The sequence below is a fragment of the Salvelinus namaycush genome, chromosome 6, assembly GCF_016432855.1.
Source record: "Salvelinus namaycush isolate Seneca chromosome 6, SaNama_1.0, whole genome shotgun sequence".
NCBI classification, from domain to species: Eukaryota; Metazoa; Chordata; class Actinopteri; order Salmoniformes; family Salmonidae; genus Salvelinus; species Salvelinus namaycush.
The window spans coordinates 46,473,119-46,488,703 of NC_052312.1; the positions used below are offsets into that span (position 1 = coordinate 46,473,119).

At 44.5% G+C, this 15,585-nt stretch overlaps 1 protein-coding gene across 1 annotated transcript in view; it reads left to right on the top strand.

The window, feature by feature from the left end:
• The window catches only part of LOC120049154 (staphylococcal nuclease domain-containing protein 1-like), a 311,592-nt gene that overhangs the window by 279,554 nt on the left and 16,453 nt on the right, over positions 1-15,585 (top strand). The window contains 1 exon segment of the mRNA XM_038995382.1: positions 9,011-9,124. Coding sequence (XP_038851310.1) covers positions 9,011-9,124 — 114 coding nt within the window.

Below are 15,585 nucleotides of genomic sequence, written 5' to 3' on the forward strand. Positions count from 1 at the left end.
CTCTCTCTCCCTTTCTCCCTCTCTTTCTTTCTATATCTCTCTTCATCTATGTTTTAATCTCTCTGGCTCTCCTCTCTCTTGTCTGTCCCTCTAGCCTCTCTATCGCGTTCTCTACCTCCATTTCTTTCCTCTCTCTTGTCTGTCCCTCTAGCCTCTCTATCGCTTTCTCTACCTCCATTTCTTTCCTCTCTCTTGTCTGTCCCTCTAGCCTCTCTATCGCTTTCTCTACCTCCATTTCTTTCCTCTCTCTTGTCTGTCCCTCTAGCCTCTCTATCGCTTTCTCTACCTCTCTCTACCGCTTTCTCTACCTCTCTCTATCGCGTTCTCTACCTCCATTTCTTTCCTCTCTCTTGTCTGTCCCTCTAGCCTCTCTATCGCTTTCTCTACCTCTCTCTATCGCTTTCTTTACCTCTCTATATCGTGTTCTCTACCTCTCTCTATCGCTTTCTCTACCTCCATTTCTTTCCTCTCTCTTGTCTGTCCCTCTAGCCTCTCTATCGCTTTCTCTACCTCTCTCTATCGCTTTCTTTACCTCTCTATATCGTGTTCTCTACCTCTCTCTATCGCGTTCTCTACCTCCATTTCTTTCCTCTCTCTTGTCTGTCCCTCTAGCCTCTATCGTGTTCTCTACCTCCATTTCTTTCCTCTCTCTTGTCTGTCCCTCTAGCCTCTCTATCACTTTCTCTACCTCCATTTCTTTCCTCTCTCTTGTCTGTCCCTCTAGCCTCTCTATCACTTTCTCTACCTCCATTTCTTTCCTCTCTCTTGTCTGTCCCTCTAGCCTCTATCGTGTTCTCTACCTCCATTTCTTTCCTCTCTCTTGTCTGTCCCTCTAGCCTCTCTATCGCGTTCTCTACCTCCATTTCTTTCCTCTCTCTTGTCTGTCCCTCTAGCCTCTCTATCACTTTCTCTACCTCCATTTCTTTCCTCTCTCTTGTCTGTCCCTCTAGCCTCTCTATCACTTTCTCTACCTCCATTTCTTTCCTCTCTCTTGTCTGTCCCTCTAGCCTCTCTATCGCTTTCTCTACCTCCATTTCTTTCCTCTCTCTTGTCTGTCCCTCTAGCCTCTCTATCGCTTTCTCTACCTCCATTTCTTTCCTCTCTCTTGTCTGTCCCTCTAGCCTCTCTATCGCGTTCTCTACCTCCATTTCTTTCCTCTCTCTTGTCTGTCCCTCTAGCCTCTCTATCGCGTTCTCTACCTCTCTCTATCGCGTTCTCTACCTCCATTTCTTTCCTCTCTCTTGTCTGTCCCTCTAGCCTCTCTATCGTGTTCTCTACCTCCATTTCTTTCCTCTCTCTTGTCTGTCCCTCTAGCCTCTCTATCGCTTTCTCTACCTCCATTTCTTTCCTCTCTTGTCTGTCCCTCTAGCCTCTCTATCGCTTTCTCTACCCCTCTCTATCGCGTTCTCTACCTCCATTTCTTTCCTCTCTCTTGTCTGTCCCTCTAGCCTCTCTATCACTTTCTCTACCTCCATTTCTTTCCTCTCTCTTGTCTGTCCCTCTAGCCTCTCTATCGCGTTCTCTACCTCCATTTCTTTCCTCTCTCTTGTCTGTCCCTCTAGCCTCTCTATCGCGTTCTCTACCTCCATTTCTTTCCTCTCTCTTGTCTGTCCCTCTAGCCTCTCTATCGCGTTCTCTACCTCCATTTCTTTCCTCTCTCTTGTCTGTCCCTCTAGCCTCTCTATCGCGTTCTCTACCTCTCTCTATCGCGTTCTCTACCTCCATTTCTTTCCTCTCTCTTGTCTGTCCCTCTAGCCTCTCTATCGCTTTCTCTACCTCCATTTCTTTCCTCTCTCTTGTCTGTCCCTCTAGCCTCTCTATCGCGTTCTCTACCTCCATTTCTTTCCTCTCTTGTCTGTCCCTCTAGCCTCTATCGCGTTCTCTACCTCCATTTATTTCCTCTCTCTTGTCTGTCCCTCTAGCCTCTCTATCGCGTTCTCTACCTCTCTCTATCGCGTTCTCTACCTCCATTTCTTTCCTCTCTTGTCTGTCCCTCTAGCCTCTCTATCGCGTTCTCTACCTCCATTTCTTTCCTCTCTCTTGTCTGTCCCTCTAGATTCTCTATCGCGTTCTCTACCTCCATTTCTTTCCTCTCTCTTGTCTGTCCCTCTAGCCTCTCTATCGTGTTCTCTACCTCTCTCTATCGCGTTCTCTACCTCCATTTCTTTCCTCTCTCTTGTCTGTCCCTCTAGCCTCTCTATCGCTTTCTCTACCTCTCTCTATCGCGTTCTCTACCTCCATTTCTTTCCTCTCTCTTGTCTGTCCCTCTAGCCTCTCTATCGCGTTCTCTACCTCTCTCTATCGTGTTCTCTACCTCTCTCTATCGCTTTCTCTACCTCCATTTCTTTCCTCTCTCTTGTCTGTCCCTCTAGCCTCTCTATCGCGTTCTCTACCTCTCTCTATCGTGTTCTCTACCTCTCTCTATCACTTTCTCTACCTCCATTTCTTTCCTCTCTCTTGTCTGTCCCTCTAGCCTCTCTATCGTGTTCTCTACCTCTCTCTATCGCGTTCTCTACCTCCATTTCTTTCCTCTCTCTTGTCTGTCCCTCTAGCCTCTCTATCACTTTCTCTACCTCCATTTCTTTCCTCTCTCTTGTCTGTCCCTCTAGCCTCTCTATCGCTTTCTCTACCTCCATTTCTTTCCTCTCTCTTGTCTGTCCCTCTAGCCTCTCTATCGCGTTCTCTACCTCCATTTCTTTCCTCTCTCTTGTCTGTCCCTCTAGCCTCTATCGCTTTCTCTACCTCCATTTCTTTCCTCTCTCTTGTCTGTCCCTCTAGCCTCTCTATCACTTTCTCTACCTCCATTTCTTTCCTCTCTCTTGTCTGTCCCTCTAGCCTCTCTATCACTTTCTCTACCTCCATTTCTTTCCTCTCTCTTGTCTGTCCCTCTAGCCTCTCTATCACTTTCTCTACCTCCATTTCTTTCCTCTCTCTTGTCTGTCCCTCTAGCCTCTCTATCGCTTTCTCTACCTCCATTTCTTTCCTCTCTCTTGTCTGTCCCTCTAGCCTCTCTATCACTTTCTCTACCTCCATTTCTTTCCTCTCTCTTGTCTGTCCCTCTAGCCTCTATCGTGTTCTCTACCTCCATTTCTTTCCTCTCTCTTGTCTGTCCCTCTAGCCTCTCTATCGCGTTCTCTACCTCCATTTCTTTCCTCTCTCTTGTCTGTCCCTCTAGCCTCTCTATCGCGTTCTCTACCTCCATTTCTTTCCTCTCTCTTGTCTGTCCCTCTAGCCTCTCTATCGCTTTCTCTACCTCCATTTCTTTCCTCTCTCTTGTCTGTCCCTCTAGCCTCTCTATCGCGTTCTCTACCTCCATTTCTTTCCTCTCTCTTGTCTGTCCCTCTAGCCTCTCTATCGCTTTCTCTACCTCCATTTCTTTCCTCTCTCTTGTCTGTCCCTCTAGCCTCTCTATCGCGTTCTCTACCTCCATTTCTTTCCTCTCTCTTGTCTGTCCCTCTAGCCTCTCTATCGCGTTCTCTACCTCCATTTCTTTCCTCTCTTGTCTGTCCCTCTAGCCTCTCTATCACTTTCTCTACCTCCATTTCTTTCCTCTCTCTTGTCTGTCCCTCTAGCCTCTCTATCACTTTCTCTACCTCCATTTCTTTCCTCTCTCTTGTCTGTCCCTCTAGCCTCTCTATCGCTTTCTCTACCTCCATTTCTTTCCTCTCTCTTGTCTGTCCCTCTAGCCTCTCTATCGCTTTCTCTACCTCCATTTCTTTCCTCTCTCTTGTCTGTCCCTCTAGCCTCTCTATCGCTTTCTCTACCCCTCTCTATCGCGTTCTCTACCTCCATTTCTTTCCTCTCTCTTGTCTGTCCCTCTAGCCTCTCTATCACTTTCTCTACCTCCATTTCTTTCCTCTCTCTTGTCTGTCCCTCTAGCCTCTCTATCGCTTTCTCTACCTCCATTTCTTTCCTCTCTTGTCTGTCCCTCTAGCCTCTCTATCGCGTTCTCTACCTCCATTTCTTTCCTCTCTCTTGTCTGTCCCTCTAGCCTCTCTATCGCGTTCTCTACCTCCATTTCTTTCCTCTCTCTTGTCTGTCCCTCTAGCCTCTCTATCACTTTCTCTACCTCCATTTCTTTCCTCTCTCTTGTCTGTCCCTCTAGCCTCTCTATCGCGTTCTCTACCTCCATTTCTTTCCTCTCTTGTCTGTCCCTCTAGCCTCTCTATCGCGTTCTCTACCTCCATTTCTTTCCTCTCTCTTGTCTGTCCCTCTAGCCTCTCTATCGCTTTCTCTACCTCCATTTCTTTCCTCTCTCTTGTCTGTCTCTCATTTTGCTCAATCTCCTTTTATATAAGTCCCTATTTTTCTTTCTCGTTCTCACATTTTAATGTTGTCTCCATCTCTTTCTCTCTCTTTCCATCTCACTCAGTTATTATTCTCGTCTATCTTTTTACATCAATAATATTCTATTAAAATATCACACTGCAGATCTTCAACGTGTCTTTCCATCCTAATCAAATCGTCCGGCCTAAATTACTGCCCGGTCATTTGCATATAACCATAGAACACATCGTATTTGATCTTAATTTCCACATTTACTGTGCTATCAAACTATATGGCTTAAATAAATCTCCCATTTTTCCTGTCATTAATATTATGTCTTTGTGTGGGCAGTCCAAACATTCACCTGTTAAACCATGGGTCATTAAGGCTTATACATGTCCTCTACTCTCCAATGGTGTCCCATATTAATTCCACGGGCCCAGTGTGTGTCTGTCTGTGCGTGTCTGTTTGTGTGTCTGTCTGTGCGTGTCTGTTTGTGTGTCTGTCTGTGCGTGTCTGTTTGTGTGTCTGTCTGTGCGTGTCTGTTTGTGTGTCTGTCTGTGTGTGTCTGTTTGTGTGTGTCTGCGTGCATCTGTTTGTGTGTGTGTCTGCGTGCGTCTGTCTCAAGGGGCATCACGTCCACCTACCTCACTCCAAACTCACGTTTCTACTACCCACTCATTCTGTGTGTGACCTAAATCGTGTGTGTGTGTGTGTGTGTGTGTGTGTGTGTGTGTGTGTGTGTGTGTGTGTGTGTGTGTGTGTGTGTGTGTGTGTGTGTGTGTGGAGAGAAAGAGAAACATAGAGAGAGGTCATTCCCTCAAGGTCTTCCCTCTCCTCTCTCTTACTGTACTCTCCCCTCTCTCTCCCTCTGTCCCAGCCTTCCTCTGTCCCAGCCTTCCTCTGAGTTTCCCATGGTACTCTGTGTCCCAGCCTTCCTCTGAGTTTCCCATGGTACTCTGTGTCCCAGCCCTCCTCTGAGTTTCCCATGGTACTCTGTGTCCCAGCCCTCCTCTGAGTTTCCCATGGTACTCTGTGTCCCAGCCCTCCTCTGAGTTTCCCATGGTACTCTGTGTCCCAGCTCTCCTCTGAGTTTCCCATGGTACTCTGTGTCCCAGCCTTCCTCTGAGTTTCCCATGGTACTCTGTGTCCCAGCCTTCCTCTGAGTTTCCCATGGTACTCTGTGTCCCAGCCCTCCTCTGTTTCCCATGGTACTCTGTGTCCCAGCCTTCCTCTGAGTTTCCCATGGTACTCTGTGTCCCAGCCCTCCTCTGAGTTTCCCATGGTACTCTGTGTCCCAGCCCTCCTCTGTCCCAGCCCTCCTCTGAGTTTCCCATGGTACTCTCTGTCCCTCTGTGCCTGGAACATGCACCTTTTAACCAACATTCCAATTGAAACTAAATGAAAAGGAATGGATTGAGGTGGGGTTCTTCAATCTTTTGGTCTATAGTTTTTTTGGCTGTGTCATCTTGGTTTTTGGAGCAAAATGACAAAAGTAGACTGCTTGCCTGAGTGTCTTGACACTGCTGTTATCAGATAGGAGGTTTGTGGAAGTTTGTGTTGACACTGCTGTTATCAGATAGGAGGTTTGTGGAAGTTTGTCTTGACACTGCTGTTATCAGATAGGAGGTTTGTGGAAGTTTGTGTTGACACTGCTGTTATCAGATAGGAGGTTTGTGGAAGTTTGTGTTGACACTGCTGTTATCAGATAGGAGGTTTGTGGAAGTTTGTGTTGACACTGCTGTTATCAGATATGAGGTTTGTGGAAGTTTGTCTTGACACTGCTGTTATCAGATAGGAGGTTTGTGGAAGTTTGTCTTGACACTGCTGTTATCAGATAGGAGGTTTGTGGAAGTTTGTCTTGACACTGCTGTTATCAGATAGGAGGTTTGTGGAAGTTTGTCTTGACACTGCTGTTATCAGATAGGAGGTTTGTGGAAGTTTGTCTTGACACTGCTGTTATCAGATAGGAGGTTTGTGGAAGTTTGTGTTGACACTGCTGTTATCAGATAGGAGGTTTGTGGAAGTTTGTGTTGACACACTGCTGTTATCAGATAGGAGGTTTGTGGAAGTTTGTCTTGACACTGCTGTTATCAGATAGGAGGTTTGTGGAAGTTTGTCTTGACACTGCTGTTATCAGATAGGAGGTTTGTGGAAGTTTGTCTTGACACTGCTGTTATCAGATAGGAGGTTTGTGGAAGTTTGTCTTGACACTGCTGTTATCAGATAGGAGGTTTGTGGAAGTTTGTGTTGACACTGCTGTTATCAGATAGGAGGTTTGTGGAAGTTTGTGTTGACACTGCTGTTATCAGATAGGAGGTTTGTGGAAGTTTGTCTTGACACTGCTGTTATCAGATAGGAGGTTTGTGGAAGTTTGTGTTGACACTGCTGTTATCAGATAGGAGGTTTGTGGAAGTTTGTGTTGACACACTGCTGTTATCAGATAGGAGGTTTGTGGAAGTTTGTGTTGACACACTGCTGTTATCAGATAGGAGGTTTGTGGAAGTTTGTCTTGACACTGCTGTTATCAGATAGGAGGTTTGTGGAAGTTTGTCTTGACACTGCTGTTATCAGATAGGAGGTTTGTGGAAGTTTGTCTTGACACTGCTGTTATCAGATAGGAGGTTTGTGGAAGTTTGTGTTGACACTGCTGTTATCAGATAGGAGGTTTGTGGAAGTTTGTGTTGACACACTGCTGTTATCAGATAGGAGGTTTGTGGAAGTTTGTGTTGACACACTGCTGTTATCAGATAGGAGGTTTGTGGAAGTTTGTCTTGACACTGCTGTTATCAGATAGGAGGTTTGTGGAAGTTTGTCTTGACACTGCTGTTATCAGATAGGAGGTTTGTGGAAGTTTGTGTTGACACACTGCTGTTATCAGATAGGAGGTTTGTGGAAGTTTGTGTTGACACTGCTGTTGTTGTCGTTAGATAGGAAGTTTGTGGAAGCGACTGGTTATCTCTAGCTATTATATCAGGGCTCTGCTGAGCAGAGAGAGGATTGTGAGTTAGCCCTCTAAGTCGGTGCACATTTAGTTTTCTGCCCAACACTACACAGCTGATTCAGATAACCTTCTTATCATCATGCTGGGATCATTTGAAACAGCTGTGTAGTGCTAGGGCAAAAAGCACAACATGCTCCCAGGGGGGGCCCCAGGACCCAGTTTGAGAACCCCTGGTCTAAGACTTCAGTTAAACTGGCTCTCTCTTTCTCAATAACCCTCCATATCTCTCTCTCTGTCTCTCTCTTTGTTGATATCCCTCCATATCTCTCTCTGTCTCTCTCTTTGTTGATATCCCTCCATATCTCTCTCTGTCTCTCTTTTTGTTGATATCCCTCCATATCTCTCTCTCTGTCTCTCTCTTTCTCAATAACCCTCCATATCTCTCTCTGTCTCTCTCTTTGTTGATATCCCTCCATATCTCTCTCTGTCTCTCTCTTTGTTGATATCCCTCCATATCTCTCTCTGTCTCTTTCTCAATAACCCTCCATATCTCTCTCTGTCTCTCTCTTTGTTGATACCCCTCCATATCTCTCTCTCTGTCTCTCTCTTTCTCAATAACCCTCCATATCTCTCTCTGTCTCTCTCTTTGTTGATACCCCTCCATATCTCTCTATGTCTCTCTCTTTCTCAATAACCCTCCATATCTCTCTCTCTCTCTCTTTGTTGATATCCCTCCATATCTCTCTCTGTCTCTCTCTTTGTTGATACCCCTCCATATCTCTCTCTCTCTCTCTCTTTCTCAATAACCCTCCATATCTCTCTCTGTCTCTCTCTTTGTTGATATCCCTCCATATCTCTCTGTCTCTCTCTTTCTCAATAACCCTCCATATCTCTCTGTCTCTCTCTTTGTTGATATCCCTCCATATCTCTCTCTCTGTCTCTCTCTTTGTTGATATCCCTCCATATCTCTCTCTGTCTCTCTTTCTCAATAACCCTCCATATCTCTCTCTGTCTCTCTCTTTGTTGATATCCCTCCATATCTCTCTCTCTTTATTGATATCTCTCTCTTTCTCTCTCTTTGTTGATATCCCTCCATATCTCTCTCTTTATTGATATCTCTCTCTCTCTACATCTCTTTCTCTATCTTTGTTGATATCCCTCCATATCTCTCTCTCTATTGATATCTCTCTCTCTCTACATCTCTCTCTCTCTCTTTCTCTCTCTTTGTTGATATCCCTCCATATCTCTCTCCTCTTTCAGACCCAGTCTTTGAATATTTGGGCTTACAGCAGTGGTCAATGTAGTAGTTAAGGGAGGTCTTTGTTTTGTGGATGAAAGAAGCTCTAATTGTTTTGTGGATGAAAGAAGCTCTAATTGAGGTGAAACAGTGTTTCTGTGTTGCGCTCTTTGATTCTGTTGAGGACGCATCACGTCCAAGCTCTGCATGGTGCAATAAAGGCCTGTTAAAACATCTCTCTCTCTACCTCTCTCTCTCTCTACCTCTACCTCTCTCTCTACCTCTCTCTCTCTACCTCTACCTCTCTCTCTACCTCTCTCTCTCTACCTCTCTCTCTACCTCTCTCTCTCTACCTCTCTCTCTCTACCTCTCTCTCTCTACCTTTCTCTCTACCTCTCTCTCTCTCTCTCTACCTCTCTCTCTCTCTCTACCCCTCTCTCTCTCTACCTCTATCTCTCTACCTCTCTCTCTCTCTACCTCTCTCTCTCTACCTCTCTCTCTCTCTACCTCTCTCTCTCTCTACTTCTCTCTCTCTCTACTTTTCTCTCTCTCTACCTCCACAGAGAGAGATAGTACCGTCCACGCGCCTGGCTGTCATTCCCCCGGCCTTCAGCACTCGGACCCTGGCTGCACAAGCCACTGAGTACACCTTTGCCTACATCCAGGTCCCACAAGACGTAAGTTTTGTACACAGAGACACATACATACAGTGGCTTGTGAAAGTATTCACCCCCCTTGGCATTTTTCCTATTTTGTTGCCTTACAACCTGGAATTAAAATAGATTTTTTTGGGAGGTTTGTATCATTTGATTTACACAGCATGCCTACCACTTGAAGATGCAAAATATTTTGTATTATGAAACAAACAAGAAATAAGACCCCCCCAAAAAATGAAAACTTGAGCGTGCATAACTATTCACCCCCCCAAAGGCAATACTTTGTAGAGCCACCTTTTGCAGAAATTATAGATGTAAGTCTCTTATGTGTCTATAAGCTTGGCACATCTAGCCACTGGGATTTTGGCCATTCTTCAAGGCAAAACTGCTCCAGCTCCTTCAAGTTGGATGGGTTCCGCTGGTGTACAGCAATCTTTAAGTCATACCACAGATTCTCAATTGGATTGAGGTCTGGGCATTGACTATGCCATTCAAAGACATTTAAATGTTTCCCATTAAACCACTCGAGTGTTGCTTTAGCGCTATGCTTAGGGTCATTGTCCTGCTGGAAGGTGAACCTCCGTCTCAGTCTCAAATCTCTGGAAGACTGAAACAGGTTTCCCTCAAGAATTTCCCTGTATTTAGCGCCATCCATCAATCCTTCAGTTCTGACCAGTTTCCCAGTCCCTGCCGATGAAAAACATCCCCACAGTATGATGCTAACACCACTGTGGGGATGGTGTTCTCGGGGTGATGAGGTGTTGGGTTTGCGCCAGAAATTGTGTTTTCCTTGATGGTCAAAAAGCTACATTTTAGTCTCATCTGACCAGAATACCTTCTTCCATATGTTTGGGGAGACTCCCACATGCCTTTTGGTGAACACCAAACGTGTTTGCTTATTTTTTTCTTTAACTTCTCTGGGGCAGGTGGGACGCAAACGTCCCACCGGCCAATAGCCAGGGAAAATACAGCGCGCCATATTCAAAGAACATGATATAAAAATCAAACTTTCATTAAATCACACATGTGTAAGATACCAAATTAAAGCTACACTCGTTGTGAATCCAGCCAACATGTCAGATTTCAAAAAGGCTTTTCGGCGAAAGCATAAGATACTATTATCTGATGATAGCACAACAGTAAACAAAGAGTAGAATAATTCAACACTGCAAGCACGACACAAAACGCAGAAATAAAATATAAATCATGCCTTACCTTTGACGAAATTCTTTTGTTGGCACTCCAATATGTCCCATAAACATCACAAATGGTTTTTTTTTGTTAGATTAATTCCGTCGATATATATCCAAAATGTCAATTTATTTGGACCGTTTCATCCAGAAAAACACAGCTTCCAACTTTCGCCAAGTCCCTACAAAATATATCAAAAGTTACATGTAAACTTTACCAAAACATTTCAAACTACTTTTGTAATACAACGTTAGGTATTTTTAAACGTTAATAATCGATCAATTTGAAGACGGGATGATCTGTGTTCAATACAAAAAGAAAACAAACTGACGCAACTTTTCGTAACGTGACTCTCTCAAAAAATGTACTTCATGTGACCCTCATTTACGATAGTCCTACTTCTTCACTACACAAAGGAATAACCTCAACCGATTTCCAAGGACTGGTGACATCCAGTGGAAGCGGTAGGAACTGCAAGCAAGTCCATTAGAAATCTGGTGTCTCTAAGAAAACGCATTGAAAAGACAGTGACATCAAAAAAATACAGATTCTGAATGGTTTGTCCTCAGGGTTTTGCCTGCTACATAAGTTCTGTTATTCTCACAGACATGATTCAAACAGTTTTAGAAACTTCAGAGTGTTTTCTATCCAAATCTACTAATAATATGCATATCTTATATTCTGGGGATGAGTAGCAAGCAGTTGAATTTTGGCATGCTATTTTTCCGAAAGTGAAAATGCTGCCCCCTGCCCTCAAGAAGTTAAGCACAGTTTTTTTTCTGGCCACTCTTCCGTAAAGCCCAGCTCTGTGGAGTGCATGGCTTAAAGTGGTCCTATGGACAGATACTCCAATCTCCACTGTGGAGCGTTGCAGTTCCTTCAGGGTTATCTTTGGTCTCTTTGTTGCCTCTGATTAATGCCCTCCTTGCCTGGTCCGTGAGTTTTGGTAGGCGGCCCTCTCTTGGCAGGTTTGTTGTTATGCCATATTCTTTCCATTTTTTTTATAATGGATTTAATGGTGCTCTGTGGGATGTTCAAAGTTTTAGATATTTTTTATAATCCAACCCTGATCTGTACTTCTCCACAACTTTGTCCCTGACCTGTTTGGAGAGCTCCTTGGTCTTCATGGTGCCGCTTGCTTGGTGGTGCCCCATGCTTACTGGTGTTGCAGACTCTGGGGCCTTTCAGAACATGTGTATATATACTGAGATCATGTGACAGATAATGTGACTCTTAGATTGCAAACAGGTGGACTTTATTTAACTAATTATGTGACTTCTGGAGGTAATTGGTTGCACCAGATCTTATTTAGGGGCTTCATGTAGGGGGTGCGTACTGGCGGCAGAGAAGTCAGGCGCAGGAGAGCAAAAACAGATTTACAACCGCGCAGCTTAATAAACAAAACCACCGTAAACAGAACAATAATTCAATGGGTAAACAAAACCCGGTACACAGCAGCATAACGTGCACAAGCACTACAATAAACAATTCCGGACAAGGACATGGGGGGAACAGAGGGTTAAATACACAACATGTAATGATGGAATTCAAACCCGGTGTGTGGGAAGACAAGACAAAACAAATGGAAAATGAAAGGTGGATTGGCGATGGCTAGAAGACCGGTGACGTCGAACACCGAACGCCGCCCGAACAAGGAGAGGGACCAACTTCGGCGGAAGTCGTGACACTTCATAGCAAAGTGGTGAATACATATGAACGCACCACTTTTCTTTTTTTTTTTTTTGTATAATGTTTTGAAACAAGTTATTTTTTTCATTTCACTTCACCAATTTGGACATGTCCATTACATGAAATCCAAATAAAAATCTATTGAAATTACAGGTTGTAATGCAACATAACAGGAAAAATGCCAAGGGGGATGAATACTTTTGCAAGGCACTGTACATACATACATACATACATACATACATACATACATACATACATACATACATACATACATACATACATACATACATACATACATACATACATACATACATATATGAACGGGGTATGGTAGTGTGTGTGTGTATATATATATATATAGAACTACACAACAGGCCCGCACACACACAGAAATAACCGTTGCCATGCAAAGTACATACTGTGCTGATTGGACGCGCTGTCTCAGCCCCCAGGGACTAATAAGCGATGCTGTGACAAACAATGACAATTATATTGACAACAAACCACACACTGTTTGTTTACCATGGAAAAACATTTGTTTGGGTGGCGCTCAGTGAATGCTAAGTTACTATCAAACATATTGCTACATGTTGCTGTGTTTCGCCTATAATTTTACTGGAACACCTTACAAACAATACATGCCAATGAACACTAGTCCTCCAGGTAGTCTTGTTGATATTAATATTGCCCTGACAAATGGGTGGCCTTGAAAGATAATACGTTGTAGGAATGCAAGTGTTAATGATGTATTGAATACTCCACAGGGATAAGGGTTGTGAAATCCTGGTCATATCCAGTTATTCCGTCTGAGAAACAGGACAAGCCAATGTTAGGTTAATGAACCCTATGCAAAAGTTTCTTGTTTGTGGGTGTTTGTGTGTTTGGGTGAGTGTTTGCGAATATCGTAGACACGTGTGTGAGTTCAGCGATGCATTGTCTTGCATGTGATGGTTGATGTGTTATGGTGCCGTGTTTACTATTGTGTGTGTGTGATTCTGTGTGACACCACACACACACACACACCACACACAACACACACACACACCACACACACACACACACACACAAACACACACAACACACACACACACACACACACACACACACACCCTCACTATCAAAGTAACATGAGGTTCCCTTCCCATCTGTAAGAGTATAAAACTTCCCTGAGGAGTGTGTATGATTCACAGGCCCAGCTCCAAATGGTCTGGGCTGACAGGGTGAGAGAGTGACAGGTGAAACAGCTGGCCAGCACTGGTCGTGGGGCATGCCAAAAGCAACTACAGACCAGTCCTCCTCTCTCTAGAACCCACCATCCCTCCTGCTCGATAAACCCCATCCCACCCCACCTTCCCCCTTGCGTGGGCTGGTCATTTAGATTCCAGCCCCGCGGCCCATGCCCTGCCCTCCTCCACTAGCCTTTCTGGCAGAGGGCTGCCGACGCGGGGTGACGGTGACCGTCGCGGAGCCCTGGAAGCTCTGAGGCCAGGGGTTGTGATGGCTGAATGGCAGGAGGCTGGCTGACAGGAGCACGCTGTTGGGGAGCGGGCTCCTGGCAGGAGAGGGAACGAGAGGGAAGGGGGAGAGGGGAGATGAGACAGCGGCTGGATGCTATGGAGGGTGAAGGAAATAAGAGAGGAGAGGAAAAGGAGCGGGTGTTGAACAGGTCCAGGCTGCTCACACCGCCGGCAGATGTGGTACCAGAGGGAGGTGGAAGCGGACAGGGGACACGGCTAAATCGTGCTGACGAATGAGGGAATCACTTTGATAAAGGACACCAGCATCCGTCAGAGAGGGAGAGGGAAGGGTCTGGAGGCCCGCTGGCACAAGCCATATGGTGGCTCTCAACATGGAGCCATGTCTGTGGGTCTTTGAAAGCTGCAAGCTCAATTATGTCTGTGGGTTAAATAGAGACAGGAGAGGGGGGAGGGGGAGAGAGAGTTAAAAATACACCACTGCTGTCGTATGTTTGAAGAGAAAGAAGTGGTCAAATATGGTGTGTAGCATAAATGGCACCATACTGGGGGGGAAACCTTTTAGAAAAGCCATGACATAATGAAGAATGTAGGAAGCAGGTAGGGACATCAAGTGATGAAAACAGAAAACAACTGATTCACAAGAAAACATGTGTCTAGTCTGTAGGCCCATATTAAATCAGCCACAAGACAACACTAACCACAGTATGATGAGCTTGGAGAGCCTGCGTCTATAACAAACCGGATGGGCATATTCATAAATGAGCATAACGCATGGTAAAATATTATCTTTAAGAATCAAACTATTACAACAAACACACGCAATGTAATTATTCATGTAAAGTAACATCTCCATAGAGAACACACATGACAAAGTGTTAGAAATGGAAAATTCAGTTAGGACCTACCAGGACAGAAGGTCTTTGATTGAGGTTGTCAGGCACTGATACAGGAGATCGTGTGGTGCAGGAGAGGTGTGTGCACGGCTGTCCCATGCAGCAGACACCGACTCACTGAAACAGTTGTATATCCAGAACGGGCACATGTTAAGAATGGTTATAGAATGAGGAAGTAGTTTCTAGGATAAGAAAACCTGACGTGTACGTGTGGTTGTGTGTGTGTGTGTAAATACATTTTGAAGGATACAGCCAGATTCAGTTTACTTCAAAGACGAGTAGGCTGACAATGTTCATCACTGACATCTGGTTATGGGGAAAGTTAAACCTCCGCGGAATACAAACAAACATGAATAGTGAACAAATATGGACCAATCTTTAAATGCTTTGGCAATGAAGGGAAAAAATGAAAAATAACAACCAAATGCATGTATATATGATAACTTCTACTAGTACTAGTTAACTCACTGACAAACAATAAGAAGAAGTCAGCCCTGGTAAGTTTCCTTGTCATTGCAGGGTAGGTAATACTTAGTAAGCATTATGGAAGACACTACAGTTATAAATGTCAATGATGATGGAACCATCTTCTGGGACTATAGCATCAAGAAATCCTCAAGCCACAAATCAACCGTTGTCTATCCTGTCTGCTGAAGGCCCACCTTGAGGTTCTTGGCGGGCTGGAATCCAAAGGGAAGTGGCGAGTTGGTTGGGGAGGCGTCCAGGATGATGAGATAAGGCATGTGGCTTACACAGGATAAATCTACCAGTCAACAAACATTAGGAGCGCGGCGAGCAGAGTGGGAGAGATGCAACACCTTCCAAACCACCTGTTTTTATACAGACAGAAGCATAGAAGAAAGTTACAAGTGCACGATGAGAAAATTAACCGTGGTTTAAGTAATTAGGCTAATCAAGCTACATTTTCTATATCAGTAATTAGAATTCCTAACACGGCATACAGTGCATTTTTTAATATTAGACACACACACCTGTTATTTGTGATAAGGAAGTTCTCGTTTGAAGGTGGACGTAACTTGAATAGGATCGGATACATTATTCAGATTTCGAACTGGATAGAGACATATTCCGAAATTGAATTCCACGACATAGAAAACAAAACAAGAAAGAACCACAACACAAAAATGCGAAAGTAAACAGATTTGTTATATACTCTCCGCGTATAGTATGATGGGAAAACAGTTACTCTTGTGAAGCATAGTATCAGCGA